A 21228-nucleotide genomic window follows, 5' to 3' on the forward strand; every position below is an offset into this window, starting at 1 on the left:
TGTCATACATAAATCAAAATATGATTTAATATATAACATTGTGGGAGTTTCCCTAGATATAAATTCCCAAAGAAAAACAACTTCCTTGGTCAGAACACGTGTACAAATTTTTTCACTATGAGTACATTCTAATCGACCATATTTAGAATTAAATATAAAATAATCATGAGTATTCTATAATTAAAGATATAATTACTGACATTTGAAATCTGCTTGGTTGAGTACACCAGATAATTAGAATTTCATGTTAAATAAGCTGAGGTTCAAACTCATATAGGACTGAGTGGTTTACACAGAGAAAAAAATTCCATGGCTAGAGAACATTCTTAACCTGGGCCAGGTATTTCAAAACTCTGCTGTTTTGGTCATAAGGGAACACCAGATGGGGATGGAATGGGGTCGGCCTGGGGAGAAACATGACACATGACTTTGTGCAAACTCATCACCACTGTTGGGAAAACAACACGAAACCATAGCCAAGTTGGTAATGTTACCTCTGGCCTATAAAGAGTAGTACATTTTTTGGCTGTCATTCCCAATAATTTATCTTGGTGTTACGTAATGTGTTTCCTTAAGGAAACTCAGAGAGCCCTACATGAGTTACTTCATTTGTCTTTCTCAGAATCTGAAGCTGAGAGCAGTTGTCTTCACCTGTTCAATAGAAACACGACACCGCCATACACGGGATTAAATAATTTCTAGTACCCACATTTTAAAAAGGAAAAAGAAGTAGGTGAAATTAATTTAAATTTTTTTTATTTTTATTTTTATGAAGTGAGAAGCAGGGAGGCAGAGAGACAAGACTCCTGCATGCGCCCTGACTAGAATCCACCTGGCAAGCCCAATAGGAGGCTATGCTCTGCCCATCTGGGGTCTTTGCTCCATTGCAACCAGAGCCATTTTAGTGCCTGAGGCGAGGTCATGGAGCCATCCTCAGCACCCGGGCCAATTTGCTCCAATGGAGCCTTGGCTGTGGAAGGGGAGAGAGAGAGAGAGAGAAAGGAGAAGAGGAAGAGTGGAGAAACAAATGGTCACTTCTCCTGTGTGCCCCCACCAGGAATTGAACCCGGGACATTCACATGCTGGGCTGACGCTCTACCACTAAACAAACCAGCCAGGGCCTTAATTTGAATATTATATTAATTTAACCCAATATATCTAAAGTACTATCATATCAACATATAACAAATATAAAAAATTGTTCATGTGATATATTGCATCCTTTTGTTGGTACTAAGCCTTTGAAATCCAGTGTGCACTTAGCACTGAGAATATATCTCAATTTGGACCAGACACACTTCAAGTACTCAGTGGCCACATGGCATCTCAGTTTTCGAGAATCCTGGAAAGGGCAATGGATGGTTTCAGAATCCAAAGTCCAGGTGCTATTGCAAAATATCCTGAGTCAAAATTGGTCAAGGTCCTCCCAAGACTTCCCATCACTCCTAGAACAACAACTAAAGCTCTTAGCTGTGAGGCGGAACCTGATACAGCCCTGCCTTCCTTGCCAACCTTATGGCCTAACAACTTCCCCCTCTGCATACTGCACCCACCTCCACCCCACCTCACCTCAGGATCCTGGCACTTCCTCCTCATCCGGCCTGGAAGGCATTTTCTCAGGGCTCAATCCATACATTCATTCAGTTTTTTTGCTGAAATGTCATCTCAGGGAGGCCTTTGATCTAAAATAGCTTTTCTCTCTAGCCAGTCTCCAGCTACTGACCTGCTTTCTTGGTGTTCAATACACTAGGCACTGGAAATGACACACACTCACCCAGCAGGGGAGGGACCGTGACCACACAGTGGCTTTCCCAGGGCGAGGCTCGCCCATTGCACTCTGGGTGTGCTGTCCCTGCGATTTCCCCACATGTGGGGAACTCAGCTGCATAATCTGTGATAGTGGGGAACCACGTGTGTGCCCTCCTCGCAACAAAAAGAAAAGATAATGTACATGCATTTTAAAATTTGTTTATTGTCTATCTCCTACACTAGAAAGGAAGTTCCATGTGGCCAAGGGCATTGCTTGATACACTGTTGGATTGCCAGCACTGGTACACAACGGGTTTGCTGACTGGATGAGTGAAGAATATTATTTGAGGGTAAAGTGCAGTGTTTAAGAGTGTACACCCTGCAGTCAGATTCCTTGAGATCAGATTTCAGCCTATCTGCTTACTATCTTTATGAGTAATTGCTTAACTTTGTGTGTGTGTGTGTGTGTGTGTGTGTGTGACTGAGATAGAGAGAGAGACAGACAGGGACAGACAGACAGGAAGGGAGAGAGATGAGAAGCATCAATTCTTTGTTGTAGCTCCTTAGTTGTTCATTGATTGCTTTCTCATATGTGCTATAGCAGAGCAAGTGACCCTTTGCTTAAGCCAGTGACCTTTGGGCTTCAAGCCAGTGACCATGGGGCCATGTCTATGATCCCACATTCAAGCTCACGACCCTGCACTGAAGCTGGTGAGCCCATGTTCAAGCCAGATGAGCCCGCACTGAAGCTGGTAACATGCGGATTTAGAACCTGGGTCCTCTGCATCCCAGTTTGACACTCTATCCACTGTACCACCACCTGGTCAGGCATTGTTTAACTTTTTTAAACTTCAGATTTCTCATCTGGAAAATGAGGGCGTTAACAATAGCACCTATCTCATAAGAACGATGTTGCTTTGGGGACTAACCGAGATAAAGTATGTTCTAGCTCATAATAAGCACTCACAAAAATGTCCTATTATAACCTTTCATTAAACAGAGATTAAATGAGTGCTGTGGCTCAGACTACCCCACCACACTGCCTTTGATGTAGGTACTCTTTGCCCGCTGCCTGGGCAATGTCATCCTCTCCCTGGCCTTCAGTTACAATGCTACTGCTTCCAAATCTCCATCTTCAGCTTTCTCTCCTGAGCTTCTGGTCTGCATCTGCAGTGGCCTTGTAGCCATTCCACTTGGATATCCCAAACTGAAATCAACCCGGTTTCTTCCAACTGCTCCTCTAATGCAGTGGTTCTCAAACTTTTTGAAGTCAGGGTGCATTTAAAATCCTACAAATAATTGTGGTGCACTATATACACATCTCTGAGATATATGTTATAATAAATAAGTCAAATATTAAAGAAAAAATAAAGTCCAAGTGTGCTTTTATGGTAATTAAATGAAATAAATACGACAAAATTAAATTTACTCCAACATTAAAAAACATTTTTATGTTACATTTTTTGTTATGCTTTTTAGAATTTGTAAAAGAGAGGTTAAAAAAATAAACAACAAAAAAGTTCTCTCTCTCTCTCTCTCTCTCTCTCTATATATATATATATATATATATATATATATACATACATACATTCTTAGTAAGATTTAGTAAATTCGGCAGGTCCTGGCACAAATGTGTTAAGTTTTTCATTCTTATGTTTATGAGAAACATGAGCCTGATGTGTCCTAGCGATTTCTTCAATGTTTGGGCATATATTTGAAAGGCAAACTCTCATTTCCTCGTCAATACATTGAAGAATTCCTCTCTTTTTACTCTTAATTGTGTTAAGGGTAGAAAATCCTAATTCACATAAATAGGATGTTGAAAATTGTACTAAAATGTTCGAAGCTTTCTTAGATATTGCCACATTGTCTTCTTTTATAGAAATCCAAAAGGCTTCAAGAGACAATTCTTTATGTTTAATCATCAATCCACGATCAGTGGATGTAGCTGCCAGTTCTTCTTCTGTTAATGTTAAACCCAAATCACTTGAAGCTTCCGTGAATGGGTTTCTAATCCAATCATATTGTTCAGTGTTAAGTGATGAAAAATGCTATAAATTAAATTCTGCCCGTCAGCCTTCAAGTCCTATTTTATTTACACTTAACTTTTGCTCACTTCAAAACCAGATTCTTTAATATCATGCTTCTTTTTGAGAAATCTATTCATTTTATTTGGGTGTACTTATCTAAAAATAATATAATGATGTGTTAATGATAAATTTAATAATATGTTAACAAAAAGAGCAGTATTTCTGTAAAGAAATGGTATAATAGAGTGACTATATTTATTTTTATATCTGGGCACATGCCGCAAACCAGCGCAGCTAGTAATTCCAGGTCCTGAGTGGCAACAGTGAGGAATTAAGAAAATACGGGGTCGGGAGTGCCCTGTAATAGCTGCTGGCAAGAACAATGTGTGCCCCCAAACCGCATCTTGCTTTATTTATAGGGCAAAGTGGGCCATTAGCAAATCAATGAGATCTTTGATCACGTTTCCAAGCCAACCCAAGAATTTTACCAAGTGTAGAAAACCCCCACCATACATATCATCTTAACCTTACACCAAACTAAGGATAGAAGAAACTTGCCTCCAGTCTTTCCGGGGAACATGGGGGGTAGTGTAAACAATCCAGCACCACAGCTTAACAGCCTTTTGCAACCTAATCAGGCCAAGTGAGGTGGGGGCTTGGGCAGACTGTCAGTTTACAGCCAGTTCCCCACACCTCTGTCCCCCAAAAATCTAAACTCCAAAAACCTTGTTGGTTTTTTGGTCCCCAACAAGCACATATTTCTCTGGAATACCATAGGGTGCACCTGGAAATCTTCTAGGGTGCACCAGTGTGCCCTGGCACACACTTTGAGGACCACTGTACTAATGAATGGCACCTCACCCACCGAGCTTCCAAACCAGGAAATGGAGGGCCAGCCTTGAGTCCTCCCTCTCCCATCCCATAGTCCAATCATTCCGAACATACTCACAAATCTGTGTACTTCCACCTACTCCTGTTGTCATAACCTGAATCCAGGCCAAAATCACTCTCTGTCTAGCTTCCAAGCCAGACCAGCTCAACTTTCTAATAGATGCCTCTGGACCCATTCTTTCCTCCTAATTCTTCTCCACGAAGTAACTAGAGTAATCGCAATAAGATGCAGATCTGATCTCACTACCCTATCACGCTCAGAGCTTAACTGCTTAGAGCTTCAAGGTGATAGGTAATTCCCCATGGCCTTTAGCACAAAGTCAGGTTTTGTGCACTTTGTTACAAACGAAAGGAAAAAGCAGGCCTCCCACATACCCTCTCCCAGATCAGTGCCCACCATTTCCTGTGCTTTCCCTCCCCAGAGGGAACCCACCAACTCTTTTACCTAACTTCTCTGGAATTATCTCCGTTTCTCTAAAGAACGTGTTTGCATTGCTATTTAAAAGAAATCCAGTGACTTCCAATTCTAGAAAATGAAGATTTAGCTTATTTTCACCCAATCTGATGATGCCCACCACAATCCACAAACACTTGCCTTCCTCATTTTCTCAACGTGACCTGACTTAATTATATATCGAATTCAGCATTTGCACTGATGTGACTTTGTAAATGTTATCACATCTCAGCCATAGAGTGCTACCCTATTAATACTTTTCTTTTCCTGTACACTTTTGTTTTTTTCTTGAGTTTATAACTGTCTTTTCCCCCATGTAACCTGGTTTTTGTAACAAAGACTTGACTTCCTTTTTGATGTTTGACTATGTACAGCCTTCAATTTCTAGCCCTCTCTATCCTACCTGCTTCACAGCTGGCTAACCAGGATAGGAAGCCCTGTGTAGGCACTTACCTCCAACAGCTGAAGGGAATTTCAAACAGCACAGACTCTAGCCCATGTTAGGGGAATTCCCCACTATTCTGACTCTACCCTTTAACCACAATAAAATCCCCAGACTACCCCTGGCCCTTTGCTCATTTTCTCTTCTGAAGCCTGTATGAATGAGCCCTTTCTCTGCTAAGAACCTCAGGTTAGTGTTAGTACTAAATATTCTATATTTCTATTCACTGTGGGTGCATTGCAGAGGTGGATTTAATGGCGGACGTACCCGGGGCGCATGCTGGGCCCCGACTTCTGAAGGGCCCCGCAAAACCCCAACTTTACACTTTTTTTCTAATGACACCAAGTTTGGTTTCACATGTGCAATTTTAACATTAATAGTACACAGTATTTTTTATTTATTTAAAAATAGGATTAACGTGTATTTTTATTTTCCCCGTCTCTCTCTTTTTTTTAAGGGGCCTAATATTTTCTTCTGTGCCTGAAACCTCAACCGACCTTAATTCGCCTCCGGTGCATTGTGTCGTGTGTCTGGATTTCCAAATGAATTCCTGAGTGTGCAATTGTGCCCACTGATGCGGAGACTGACCTATGTAGTTTCCATGGACTTTTTTTTTTTAAGATTATGTTCATTAAACCTGGGGACAGTGAAACAATGAAGGACGGAGGCTGGAAGAAGCAGCAGAAGATAGCCTGGGCAGGCTGCTTGGTTCTCTAGAAGTCAGAGAAAACGGGGCCCTGGAAGCAGGTGTAGGCGGTTAACAAGTGGTGAGCTGCCACTGCCCATTGCTCCCCTGGTTGCAAGTCTCATGAGATTCCTAAAGTTTAGGAGACGCATGCCTGAGAGGGAAGAGAGAGGCATGGGTGTGCTCCCAGGAGGGAGAGTGGCCTGCACTTAGCATGAATTCATCCCCAAAGTGCCCCCACCCTCAGTTTTGTAAATCTTTCCTCAACCTGCTTTAAATACCTGTCATTTTATCCATGTCATTTTCATTTATTTATTTATTTATTTATTTATTTATTTATTTATTTTTATAGAGGCAGAGATAGACAGGGACAGACAGACAGGAACAGAGAGAGATGAGAAGCATCAATCATCAGTTTCTTGTTGCGACTTCTTAGTTGTTCATTGATTGCTTTCTCACATGTGCCTTGACCATGGGCCTCCAGCAGACCGAGTAACCCCCTGCTGGAGCCAGCAACCTTGGGTCCAAGCTGGTGAGCTCTTTGCTCAAGCCAGATGAGCCCGCGCTCAAGCTGGCGACCTCGGGGTCTCGAACCTGGGTCCTTCTGCATCCCAGTCCGATGCTCTATCCACTGCACCACCACCTGGTCAGGCTATGTCATTTTCTTGATAATCTTTCTTCCAGGGCCTCTGCCCTGCTCCGGTTCACAGATTGGCTCATCTTATAGCCTCCGTCATAGCTGTGGTCCTAGATCTTTCTTTCACCATCAACCTCTCTCTTGAGAGAGAGAGAGAGAAAGAGAGAGAAACAGACAGACAGGAAGAGAGGGAGATGAGAAGCATCAACTTGTAGTTGCAGCACCTTAGTTGTTCATTGATTGTTTATCATATGTGCCTTGGTTGGGGTTGGGGGGGCTCCAGCTGAGCCAGTGACCCTTGCTCAAGCCAGCGACCTCAGGCTCAAGCCAGCGACCCATGGGATCTGGCTGATGATCCCACACTCAAGCCGGTGACCCAACACTCAAGCTGGTGAGCCTGCGCTTAAGGTGTTGTGAACCTGGGACCTCAGTGTCCCAGGTTGATGCTCTATCCACTATGCCACCACTGGTCAGGTCTTTTTCCTGTTTTGGTCGAACAAATCCTCTAATAGCTTCCTGAGAAATGGACCTGTGAGGTAATGATTTTGACCTTTCACGTCTGAAAAATCTATATTCTACCCTCCCACTTAGTTAATATATAATTTGGCTGGGAAATACTACATTAATAATCATTTTTGGCCTTAGTCGGATGGCTCAGTGGATAAAGCATCAGGTTCACAGTTCCATTTCTGGTCAGCACACATACAAGAAGCAATGAATGAGTACACAGCTAAATGCAACAACTAAGTGGAACAACGAGTAAATGCTTCTCTCTCTCTCTCTCTCTCTCTCTCTCTCTCTTTCTCTCTCTCTCTTCCTCTCCTTTTGTCTCTCTTTCTCTCCCCCCTACCTTTTGAACAATGAAATTTATTTTCTTTTTAAAAAGAAAGAAATCTTTTCCTTCTACTCTTTTCTAGCATTCAGTGTGGCTGTCAAGAACTCTAAGGCTATTTTGATACCTGATTCTTTTTAGAAGCCTGTTTTTCTCTTCGGAAAGCTTTAACATATAAGGTGGACAAAGGTATGTTTACAGTTGTAATACAATTAGTACGATAATAATTAAATACATAATAATACAAGAATAAACTCTGTTTTGTAGAGTTTACACAACTGTGAACCTACTTTGCCCACCTCTGCATTCTCTCTGTCCACAGGGTTTACAGTTTCATGATGATGTATCTTTCTGGAGGTTTATTTTCATCCATTGTCTTGGGAGCTCAATAGGCTCTTTCAATTTGGAAAGTCAAGTCCTCTCATTCCAGGAAATTTTTTGAATTATTTTCTTCTTTCCTCTCCATTTTCTCTGTTTTCTCTTTCTGGAATTCCCATTACCCAGATGTTGAACTTTCTGGACAAGTCTGTATCTTTCTCATCTTTTTATCTCTTAACATTTTTTTTTCAATTCCTGAGAGATTTTGCCAGCTTTATATTTTAAGTCTTCACTTGAAATTTTCTTTTATTCTGTGATTATTTTAATATCTAAGAGTTCATTTCTTTTCCCTCTGACTGCTACTTTTACAAACATTTGCCCTCACTGGGTAGTACAGTTGGTTGGAGCATTATCCTGATGCACCAGGTTATGAGTTCCATCCCTAGTCAGGGCACATGCAGGGGCCAATTAATGGATACATGGACAGGATGACGTTTCTCTTTCTCTCTCCTCCCTTCCCCTAAAAAAATATATAGCATCGACTTCTTGTTTAATGACTACAGTATCTTATATCAATAATTTCTATATCCTTGAATCTTTGAAGATATTAATAATAAGTTTTTCTTTTTTCCCCTGCATAGTCTTTATTTTTTTATTACTTTTCTAGGTTAGTTGGTTTTGGTTTCTATCTTTCTTAGTATAATATTCCATCAACTGTCTGACTTGGCTGCCTGCCCATATCTAGAAGAGACACTCTAAAAACTTTGGAACAAGCTCAATTTACATGGCCTGTCCGCTATGGGTTTCACTATAGGGCAAGCTGCTGGTCAGAACTATGGGAAGAAAGTGAGGAGAGAGGGCGAGGTGACAGTCAGTTATACACTTTCAGTGTGTTGCCTCTCGGCCTTGGCAGCTGTTGTCTTCAGCTTTCATGGGAATGATAAGTTAGTTACTACTCAACTATAATTTTGCCAACTTCCAAAATTATGTTTGTTCTTTCATTATCTATGTGTTTGTAAATTTATGCTTTCAAAAAACAAACAAAGAAACAAACCCATTCACCATAGTTTTAGTGGGTTTTCAGGAGGAACAGAAACTACCATGACTTCTGTCTGACTCTTCTAACAGGAATTACAGCATACCTAGCCTTCACTGTACCTCCCTTTCGGCCTTTGCTGAATTCTCCAGCCTTATCTCATATTCATTCTATATCAAGACCACCTTTCAGTTTCTTGAATGTACCACATTCTCCATTTGTCATCTGGGCCCCACACGTACTGATACCTATGCTGGGAGCTCCTACTGGCTACCCAACCACCTCTATGGATCTTTCAGGTCTCAGAGGAGGTGTTATGCTTAGGGTGGACATCTCTTGCCCTCAGATTAGGATAAAGTCAGACTAGGATCAATAAAACCCCCTCCTCTGGCCCTGGCCGGTTGGCTCAGCGGTAGAGCGTCGGCCTGGCGTGTGGGGGACCCGGGTTCGATTCCCGGCCAGGGCACACAGGAGAAGCGCCTATTTGCTTCTTCACCCCGCCCCCTCCTTCCTCTCTGTCTCTCTCTTCCCCTCCCGCAGCCAAGGCTCCATTGGAGCAGAGATGGCCCGGGCGCTGGGGATGGCTCCTTGGCCTCTGCCCCAGGCGCTAGAGTGGCTCTGGTCGCGGCAGAGCGATGCCCCAGAGGGGCAGAGCATCGCCCCCTGGTGGGCAGAGCGTTGCCCCTGGTGGGCGTGCCGGGTGGATCCCGGTCGGGCGCATGCGGGAGTCTGTCTGTCTGTCTCTCCCTGTTTCCAGCTTCAGAAAAATACAAAAATAAAAAAAAAAATTTTAAAAATAAAAATAAAATAAAACCCCCTCCTCCTATTTTATTTATTTTTTACATTTTTATTTGCAGGGGGAGAAAGAGAGAGAGAGGAATAGAGACATTGATTTGTTGTTCCACTTATTTATGCATTCATTGGTTGATTGTTGTATGTGTCCTGACCAGGGATCAAACTCACCACCTTGGAGTATTGAGATAATGCTCTAACCAACAGAGCTACCTGGCCAGGACTCAATACCACACTTTTAATTTCTTTTCATATGTAGGAAGAAACAGAATACAGTGCTGGAATTTAGGAGTTTCGATCCATTTGTTAACCTGTTTGAGGTTGTCCAGTTCCTTGAACTCTCTCTGCTTCAGGATAGTTCCTATCTATATAATAAGGACAACCGTAATTATATGCAAAGTATAGTGCAACCCCTCCCCCCCAAAAAAACACATCATGCTAAAAAATGTTTTATAATAGAAAAAATATTGGTAACTACATTGTGTCCTAATCTAAAACTGGAAACCGTGTGAAGATCTTGGGGAGAGCCTTGTGGCATCTCTAGGCCCATTTCCTGTGTCACAGTGCAGGCCAGTTAGAAAAGAAGGTATTTTCTTTTATAAAAGTCTACTGCACAAGCTATAGGACAATGAAAAACAGAAATAAGATGCCATTATAATATTTATGCATTGCTTAATAGGAGAGGAGAATTTATCAGCATTTCAATGAACACTTTGACCCCGGCAGTCTATTTCCTTCAAAACTATCCTGAGCTAATTTATGATTAACATCATTTGGATATTTCAGCAATTTTTGTTTTTCCTACAGTCATTTGCAAGTACATCAATTTAGTTAGTTCCCTAGTCTCTTGGAATAGATGATAGAAATACCCATAAAACGGTCAGACAGATACAGGTTTTATTCCTGAACAAGCCTGGAGCTGTGTGTCAGCAGGGAGTGAGTTCTGTACATGTGAAAGGGCTTGGAGTTAGGAGTGAGCAGGCAATGGATGGCTGACGGGGGCGGGGAGGACAGAGATGAAGGGCGGCTGCGTGAATCCGAGTGTGAATGCAGTGGTTTGCAATGGTGTTGCAGCCTTCTAATTCTGTTTCCTGCCCCTTTTGCTTTTAATTTTCTCTGTCAAAAAATAAGAGACGGTGGAGGAGGCAGAGGAGAAGGAAGAGAGGGAGGAAGAACACTTAACACTGGACATTATTCAACAGGTGAAACATAAAAGTTGGTGACAGGCGTTTTGGATTCCACTGAACAGTTCCACTGGTGACTCACTGGGAACTCGGGATAGGTCACTTGTGGGTCACCTTGTGCTACTTCAGTTCCTGGATGTGTTCAAAAAAGGAGGATAATATTTGATCCTAAAAATAATTAACTAAGGTGACTATAGAGAGTTCTAATAGGATATTTAATGATGTAAATTCCCACCACTTTAATAATGACCCTCAACTATATGTCTTAATCTTTAACTATCTATGCTTTGGCTAAATTCTCAAAGTTTACATTAATGAACTAATGTGTTCTCTCTTCAACTTCATTTTCCGACTCTCTTCTCCATAGCCTTGTCATCCTTGTTTCCTGGGTTTCTTCTTTGTGGTAATATCTTTCCATATTGTTTCAGGTCAGTAAATCTGCTTTTGTGTCTGCTGGTACTTTAGATTCTAATCAAATCCTCTTTCTATTTCATCTTATATTAGGATTCATTCCCTTAAAATTTACTGCCAGCATATTAGCCTGCTATTTTTCTTCTATGAACAAGATCCATTTATAATATAAACATAATTTATGTATAACAGTTAGATATAATGTATCTTAAATTTCACATAACTTTTTCTCATTTGTATATTAATTACTCTTCACTAATGTCTCTACCTTTAGTACATAAACTAGGAGAGGAGAAATTTCACCATTCAACTTAGAATCAGAATTTTGTAGCAGCTATGACTGGCCATCTAGTTCAAACCCTCATTTAAAAGATAAGAACGCGAGTAGGTAACTCACTTACTTGTCTAAGGCCACACAAGACTTAGTGATAAAGCAGGGACTAGAACTCAGGAGTCCTGGGTCTCCTCCAGCCACTGTAGCTAATACTCCATGCTAAGTAATACACATGCACACTTTAATTGAGGTATTTGATTAAGGTCAACCACTTGAGTTAGCCCATGGTAAGCTTATCTGTTTGTATTCAGGTACTGCACCTTTAATTCAGACCAGCCAAAACTCTAACCTTGTGAACCAGAAGTTCAGATGCAGAACTGGCACTGATCCATCCTCCCACTGAAGATACATATGCCACACAGATGCTCTATAGTCATCCTGGTTTCTAAGGACAACACATCACTCCTCAGTGGCAGCACTACAATCTACATTCATTTGACACACATATAATTTACATCCACTATGAAACAGGCATTGTATCTTTTCTATCATAGGGTCCCCACCCCCAGGGACCTTATAATCTAAGACAAAGGCAAATGTGTTGAATCCTATAACGTAAGTGTATGTATCTTAAAAACATCCACTTAAATTTTTTCTTCTTTGTTATCATGCTTCCTTAAAAAATTAGCCATTTTAATATACAACCAACCAAGAAAGCAGATAAGCATATCATGGAAAGTTGGTTATTCATAATTACCAAGATTTATTTGGTCCATTACTACATATACGTATGCCATGTATATTGTAATTTGGTGAAGAATATATATATTTGGAGGTGGGGAAGCTGAAGTTTTGGAGGGGGTAGGTAAAAATGAAGTTTTTTTTTTATGTTTCAAATTAGTATTTTTATTATTACAAAAGCAATGCATTCTTTGGGTAAAGCATTGAAATTATACTTAAAGTATTGTTTGTTTTTTTGTGTGACAGAGACAGAGAGAGACAGAGAGAGGGACAGATAGGGACAGACAGACAGGAATGGAGAGAGATGAGAAGCATCAATTCTTTGTTGTGGCACCTTAGTTCATTGATTGCTTTCTCATATGTGTCTTTACCTGGGGGCTACAGCAGACTGAGTGACCCCTTGCTCAAGCCAGTGACCTTGGGCTCAAGCTGGTGAGCCTTGCTCAGACCAGATGAGCCCGCGCTCAAGCTGGCGACCTCGGGGTCTTGAACCTGGGTTCTCCACGTCCCAGTCTGACGTTCTATCTACTGTGCCACGGCTTGGTCAGGCTATACTTAAAGGTTTAAAGTGCAAACAAAACATTCTTTTCTGGGTATGCACATTGTATGAGGATGGATCTGGGTATACACAGTTTTTTGGCTTTTTCCCCCCCAGAAATATTTTATGCATATAAACACATATATACTTATATATTTTTCCCACAATTGGGTTAATGGTGTTTTTTTCACTTACCTATATATAATTATACATCAATATATATTGGTGTGTCTCATTTAAAAAATGTTTACTTATTCCTTCTTTGCCTTTTGGCTAAGATCAAGTGTAAAAAATATTTATCTACTATACCTTTGTATGCATATAATTTATTTAAGTAGTAGTTGATCTTTTATTATTTATTTACTTATTGTGAAGGTGACCTTTTAAAAAGTCATAAATATGCCTGACCAGGCGTGGGGCAGTGGATAGAGCGTCAGACTGGGACATGGAGGACACAGGTTCAAGACCCCGAAGTCGCCAGCTTGAGCACAGGCTCATCTGGTTTGAGCAAGGCTCACCAGCTTGGACCCAAGGTCGCTGGCTTGAGCAAGGGGTTACTTGGTCTGCTGTAGCCCCATGGTCAAGGCACATATGAGAAAGCAATCAATGAGCAACTAAGGTGTCGCAACGAAAAACTAATGATTGATGCTTCTCATCTCTCTCCGTTCCTGTCTGTCCCTATCTATCCCTCTCTCTGACTCTCTCTCTGTCTCTGTAAAAAAAAAAAAAAAAAAAAAAAAAAGATCATAAATACTAAATACTGGAGAGGTAAAACAAAGAAAAAATATGATACGTAAAGAGCCATAATTAGAATAAATAATAGAACAGCCACAGACATATAGTAGAGTTTATTAACTATTTGAGTTAATAACTATTTGTTTGTCAACTCTTACCATCACTAATTTGATAGGTTGCTTTTGTCTTCATTCATAGCTGCTGATAACTTTCTCCCTAACTAAGATGAGGAAGTGGTAAAAGTGAAACATTTTTCAGTCTGAGGCCACGCTTAGTGCTGTCTATAATAATCTAGATATGGTCAGCAGTAACCAACATCCCTGCATTTTAACTCATATGGACTTCCTGACGAATTCCCCACCCTCCTGTGTTCCCCCTCAGCTTGATTTCCTGTTTTTTATCAGCTGCAATCTATCAAGACCCCGTAATGTGTTCAATGCTGAGCAGAACAAATATGTGTTTCACCTCACAATATAAGGAAGGCAGGGGGCTAGTTTTTGTTTTAGATAGAAATCTATTAACAAAACACAAACTCCCCAAAACTTCCTTTAAACCAAAGGGCATTGTCACAGGCTCACAAGTTCTTATTACACAGCCAGATGACTCAAGATTACTAAATTTCTATTCATAAGGAGTTTGCTGGCCCCAAATCAACACATTCAGGCCCTCCCCCATCTTCCTTCTCTCTCCCCTGGGAGCCTGACATTTGGAGCACTCGTTTTTTAGTAGAATGAAGATGATGTTTTTCCTAAAGGACCCCCACCCTTCAAGTTTTGTTTTGTTTTATTTTGTTTTTGAGGTGAGGTTAGAGGTCAGATCTTTTCGGTCTTTAAGTCTTCCAATTTGGAAGTATATGCTGAACGTGGGAAACAGACTAAGGACTTCGGTTTGCTATAGGATTGGGCATTCACATCAGAAATCACGTCTACATTGCGCTCAGAGTGACGGGGATGGAGAAACAGCCCCAGCCCTGCCTTTGGGTTACAGTTGAAGCTTCTGCTTTAGCTCTTGACTATAAACGGGCCCACCTTTCCCCTTGCATCTTTCACTTCACAGCTTCCTTGGCAAGATTAGGAATAAAACAATGTCACTGTGAAGCCCGAGTGTATCCTCGAGGCCTTTTCTCTCCCCCCAGCCGGGAGGCAGCAGTGGCGGCCATCTCCCTTGTCCCCCAACTCCGTGCCCTTTCACACGCGTTTGCAGCAGGGAGAAAACCACTCCGATAGATATCGATCTAGACTCACTCACTCCCTTTCTTTCCGGTGGCCTCTCTACAGCCCGAGACGACCGGGTCCCCCGGCGCGGCCCGCGGCTACCCTGCGGGTTTTGGCCCGCTCTGGGCCCGGGTCCTCCGGCCCGGGCGGCAGGGTTGGGGGAGCGCGGGGGGCGGCCACGAGAGGGCGCCGCGGGGCGCCAGCGGGTGGGATCGGCCTCCGAAGACCCGGCTCTGGGCTCCGAGAGGGGAGCCGAGGTCGCGCTGGGGTCCCGCGCTGGGGGCCGGCGGAGGGGAGGCGGGGCAGCGGGAGGAGCGGCGAGGGCGGGGCGGCCAGCGGTCCCTCGCTGCGGCTCTTTCTCCCCAGCGAGCGCCGAGCGCCGAAACTCGGGGCTGGGAACTTCTCCCCTCCTGCGCCCGCCGCGCACCCTCGGGAGCCCCAGCTCCCGCGCCTTGTCCCCGGCCCGCCCCCGCCTGCCTCCCGCCGCGCCGCCCCCACGGCCGGCCCCACCGCGCTGGGTTACAAAGGAGGGAAAATGAGCGGGGCGGCGCAGAGCCACCGCGGCCCCGGCGATCGCGGCCGCCCCCGGCACCTCGTAGGACGCCCCCGCCCGGCCGCCCGCGCGGCCGCGGTGGCCCAGGCCTGAGCGCAGCCTGCCGCTCGCCGCTCGCCGCCCGAGCCCAGCCCCTCGCCTCCGGCCGCAGGAGGAGGCAGAGGAGGAGGCACCGCCTTCCCCGCGCCACGCTCCTGCTGTTGTCTGCGCTCAGCTCTGGACCAGTTTGGGGAAGTTGCCGTGGCCGGGTGTCGCCCTGATGTGCGACCTCATTGAACCGCAACCGGCCGAGAAGATCGGCAAGATGAAGAAGTTGCGGAGAACTTTGTCGGAGAGTTTCAGCCGCATCGGTGAGTGGCGCGCTGCCCGGGGCACCTGGCCCGGCCGCTCCGGTGCCCACTCTCTGGCTCCGCGCTTCTGGCAACAGCAATGCAGCGGCCACCCGGGGCTCGCGTGGGTGCGCTGAGCTGCGCGCGGACGGTGGAGGGAACAGTGCTCGGGACCTGGGGGTGGCTGACCACGGAAAGGAGAGACATCCCTTTCTTTCAGGATCTATCTGGGTTTTCTTTTGTGGATGATTTTAAGCCTACAGCTTGGGTTTCCTGTCCTCCCCAGAACCGCTGGGGCTTTCGTGCCTGTGTGGGGACAGGCGAGGGGACTCCCTGGTCCCCGCCGCACACTGGACTGTGCAGCCGCGTGGGTCAATTGTTATTTTATGTTCGCTGGCTTTGTTTTGGCTGTTTAGTCAATAATTTAGCTTTGGAAAAAGGTGAAACGTTGAGTTGTGTCCTGGTATTGTTTAACACGTTTAACCTAAAGAGAAGTGGGACAGATACCTTGGGACCTTTTGTTCAGTACTTCAGGTCTTCAAAGCGAGATTTGCGTGTTCAGTCTCTAGGTCTCTGAATTTTTCCATTGCTGCAGAGTAATGCGCGGTGTGAACTTGTCGGTATATTTACGAATGTCTCCCAAACTTCTTTCATTTATTAGAGCTCCGGGGCTATTGTCTTTAAACCAGCCAATGAACTGACCAACAAATAAAAGCCGACCGAGAAATGTTTAGGACATTTAAGAACAAATTCATGTGACAGACTACAACCGAGTGACAGTATCACGTGGAATGGGTTTGCTAGATTCCTAGGATTGGGTATAGTAACCCCTTTTAAACCTTAAGACAGTGGCTGCCACCTCTAACATTATACCTTTCATTTATACAGGTAACTGCTTTCAACAAGAAATCTTGCTAGCACTAAAAATAACCCCTTAGTACCTAAAAAGCCTTCTAGCCTTTGTTTCACTTGTTCAACGTGTCATCCACGTTAATGAAGGTGTTAATGGAAATGAAGCAAAAGGCGCTTAATTCTTTAAACTAAAACCCTGGAGTGCATATGAGTATTATAGTCATCCTTCTATCCATTTATTTAAAAATCATATGTGCATTGGAAAATATGCAAACTTTCTTCAAGGAAATGAAAACATGGGTCAACATTTAGTTTCCTTTGTTGTCTTTTCACTTAAAATTTCATATTGGGCTACAAAATCATCCCTAAGATGACAGTAAAGTTATGGTGTGAAACCAGTAGTCAGTCCTGGTTTTATTTGTTACATGCACTGGGTATTTGCAGTTTCGCTTTTACAGGTTAAGGATGCATGTGAAGACTGTGCATTCAAATGAAGTTTGAGACCAAGAAGAGTGAAAGAGAGCAAGGTGTTGAGTGGAGGTTCATTATTAAGGAGATGTTGCAGGCCCCGCTACCCCAGACCATCACAGAGGCAGTTCTGGGGTCCATTAAGCCCTGTTCTAAAACACATTAACTATATTTACTAATGCTAATGACTCTGTTGGAGCCCTTCCAGTTTTGTGTTAAATAATTCATTGCAATTGAATCTCAGTAAGACACCAATGACATTAATATAAAAATTCCTTATGTTTAAATAATTTCAAGATTTTGATCGACAATCAGTAAAATTTGGATTAACTGTAATAATGTCAGATGGGGTCTTTATAGGTAATTGGATTTTCTAGCTCCCGAGATTTAGTGATGTGAAACTCCTTTTGATTCCTACTCTTGTTAAGATGTCTTCTAAGATCTAGTAGATTTTACTTCCTCCCTTTTGGAAACAGTACAGTGTAGTAAACATAATTGATTATTGTATTGATGGAGGGTCTTGATTCTGAATAGCCGATGTTATTCTGGAATACTGGAAATGGAGATAAAGAAATTTAAAGTGATGATTATTGAATACTAACCCCAAGACATTTATTAGAAGTAGCACCGCAGAAAAATGAATCTGTTATCTATGTATTTTCTTGATGCTTTCTTTGCAAAGTCAAAAGTTGAGGAAATCAATCTGATTATTGAAGGATTTGTAACATATTGGAGGCCGAGTTGAGGTCTTACTATGGGATTATACAGTGCATAGATTAAGGGGGTTGTGGGCTGTGTGGCAGGTAGACTGGGAATTTCTGGTGTTGCCACTTGTAGCTGAGTGTCCTTGGACAGGTCCCTCAACTTCTGAGCTTCAGTTTTTCATGTACAAATCAGTTTTGTTATTGGCATTTAGTGAAATAATATACATGAGGTCCTGTGTGGTGTATAATAAAGACTCAAGAGATGTTCATAATATTTTTTTATCATTATTAGTAATTGCATCATACTGACATAATCGATCTGAGCGGAAAGCAGGAGTAGTAAGGGAAGAAGTGAACACTGACCTTACAGTAGACGGCCTGAACACAGGGCAGATTCTGGAGCTGGGCTGGTCTGGACTTGGACTCCCTTTCCTCTGCTCCCTGGGAGCCTTGGCAACTAGCGGAATTTCTGTAAACCCCAGAGTTCTCATTTGTACATTTTCTTAAGGTTGTTAGGAAGATTATTTTGGATAAAGTGCATAAAATATCTAGTGTAGTATCTGTCACATGGTGGAATCATTCCTGGAGGCTATTACTACGCTGGCCAATTTTGTTTGTTTATCCCCTATCTGCCTCCTTACTTCATAAGGAGATCAAAGAATAAATGTTTATTTCTGCTTACTAATCCAACATCACAATATATTCATCTCCTTTAACTAATCTATGATGGCTTTTAAAATAAAGATACTGACTTTATTTTGCTTTCTTAGTTTGATTCAAAAGCATAGCTTGTTATAAGATAAATGTACAATATCATTGTCTAACCCTAAGAAAGGAGTAATCATTCATCTATAGAAAATAAAGGCAGTTTTTGAAAGTATGTGATAGCCAATCAACGTTTATTAATAATAATTCTGACTATATAGAAGTGGCAATGCTAATGTGTAATTTATTCTTACATGAAAGATCATACCAACTTTGTCATTGTCCACCTCCAATACAGCTGATACGCGATGACTGTATTATAGAAGGTCTAATGAAACATATTGGCTTTCAAGCCACAGCACTCTAATTTATGACATCTGCCAGAGAGTGACTATTATACAGCTATGGTTCTTTTATAAGATGGGAATAATTGAATTTCAAAGTCATCTATTGATTTCACTAGTATTTATGGTTTTCTGATAAATAGTGTCAGTGTGTTGACTTTAAGAATTACTATTGTTGTCTTACATGGGTTTTTTTTTTTAGGTTGTCATAAACAAAGACTAATGGGAATTTGTTAATTAATTGTTTATATTAAAATCCATTTCCTCTTTTCTTCTATCTTTTTTATTTTTTAATGTTATCCCAGGGGGAGAAAGGCTTTCTATAATATCTGGTGTAAGATTAACTTCAAACTGACATTTCTTCATATTCATTTGCCTTCATTTCTTCACCCCTATTTGGATTTTCTCCTAGTAAAAGGAAGTTTATACTCTATGATATTTGAGAGGAAACCCATGTATACCATTTCTTTAAAAGAGTTTTGAGAGAACCGAGTCAGAGGAAGAGTCTGTGGTTACACTGAATTTTTGGGTTTGTTACCTTGTGCTGTAAGTGTGTAATTCTAGAGTCCAGCTGTCATTCGATAAGTCCATTCTGTCACAAAAGAGAAATGGAAGGTTAAAGGGTCAGACACAAAATTTAATTGTTGTACCATTCCCAGTGTAGTTATAGAAGATTTTAATTTGAAAACTATGAAATGGAATTCATACCAAAGATCCTTTTATGAGAGAAAATAGTGTATAGTTTTTATATGCCAACGCCTTACATATTCTCAAAATGTAAGGTGTTGTCTTTTTGCCATTGAGATATATACCTCATTACTTCAACAAATGATTATCGAGTACCTCCCATGTTCTAGATATTGTACTGGCATTCAAATTCAGTGACCATTGTTACTTGTCCTTCTCCTCAGGACTTTAAGAGAAGACAGGCCAATGAATGGGCATTGATGATATATATAGAGTGAAAAATTCCACCTTGAAGATTAGCATGATTTGCTATTGGAGAACATAGGAGGGGCACCACTTTAGTCTTGGTGAGATCATGGAAAGCTTTTTAGAGGAAACAATGTCTGAGCCGAGGCTTGACTAGAATATCTGATTATTTTAAATGGTTTAACACATGCCCCTCTGTTAACCCAGAAGCATGTAATATGCTCATTAGTCCATGATATCCTTAAAGACAGTTGTGGGCTTACATTTACATGAATGATTAATGACAATCAGAGAATGAAATCAAGAATGAGATGTTGAATGCTTGTTTAGGTTATCAGTGACCCGATAAATATTTGGAAATGACACCTTTAATTGGCCTTTGTTGGTACTATTAACTGTTCTTCATGGCAAGGATTCATGTTTCATTCATTCATTCATTCATTCATCTTTTCCAAGTGAGAGGAGATATACTCTTGCATGCGCACCAAAAGGAATCCACCCGGAAACCCCCATCTAGGGGCCAGTGCTCGAATCAGTCGAGCTATCCTCAGTGCCTGAGGCTGATGCACACAGACCAACAGAGCCATCCTCAGTACCTGGGCTGATGGTTGGACCAATCGAGCTACTGGCTAAGGGAGGGGAAGAGAAAGAGAAGAGGGAGTGGGACGGGGAGAGAAGCAGATGGTTGCTTCTCCTGTGTGCCCTGATTGAGAATTGAACCTGAGACATCCACATGCAGGACCAATACTCTATCCACTGAACAAACCAGCCAGGGCTACTGATTTAAAAAAAAAAAAATTTTTATTCTTTTTAAGTGAAAAGTGGGGAGGTAGAGAGACAGACTCTTATATGTGCTCTGACTGGGATTCATCTGGCAAGCCCCCTATTGGTGGATACTTAGCCCATCTGGGGTGTTGCTCCGTTGCAACTGGAGCCATTCTAGTGCCTGAGGGGAGGCCATGGAGCCATCCTCAGTGCCCGGGGCCAATTTGCTCCAACTGAGCCATGGCTGCAGGAAAAGGAGAGAGAGAAGGGAGAGGGGGAGGGGTAGAGAAGCAGATGGTCACTTCTACTGTGTGCCCTGACCAGTAATTGAACCTGGGATGTTCATACACGGGGCTGACACTCTACCACTGAGCCAACTGGCCAGGGCCCTGATGGTTTAAAAAGACAAATTTACAATATGAAACAGAAAAAAAATAACCTTTTTAAGATTGTTAGAGTATAATATAAGCTTTGATATAATAATTTCAGTTTAGGCACGTGACTCCTCTCAGAACTTAATTGCCAAAATAATTTGCATTCCATTGCTTTTGTCAGAAGAAACATAGCTTTGCAAATTCAAGTAAGAGTTACCCAAGTACTAAAACTTGAAAT

General features: G+C 42.2%; 1 protein-coding gene and 1 non-coding gene across 2 annotated transcripts in view; both read left to right on the plus strand.

Moving 5' to 3' along the window:
- The first annotated feature begins 1766 nt into the window (after positions 1-1766).
- On the plus strand, positions 1767-1928 carry LOC136384296 (U1 spliceosomal RNA). The gene has a single exon (XR_010747582.1). It is a non-coding gene; the product is annotated as a U1 spliceosomal RNA (small nuclear RNA).
- A 13637-nt stretch (positions 1929-15565) lies between these two features.
- Positions 15566-21228, plus strand: part of CDK14 (cyclin dependent kinase 14) — a 621136-nt gene continuing 615473 nt past the window's right edge. The window contains exon 1 of the mRNA XM_066353824.1: positions 15566-15866. Within this exon, the coding sequence (XP_066209921.1) occupies positions 15776-15866 (91 nt within the window). The 5' untranslated portion in view covers positions 15566-15775. The remainder of the gene's footprint in view (positions 15867-21228) is intronic.

Source organism: Saccopteryx leptura, chromosome 12 (genome assembly GCF_036850995.1).
Source record: "Saccopteryx leptura isolate mSacLep1 chromosome 12, mSacLep1_pri_phased_curated, whole genome shotgun sequence".
Taxonomy (NCBI): domain Eukaryota; kingdom Metazoa; phylum Chordata; class Mammalia; order Chiroptera; family Emballonuridae; genus Saccopteryx; species Saccopteryx leptura.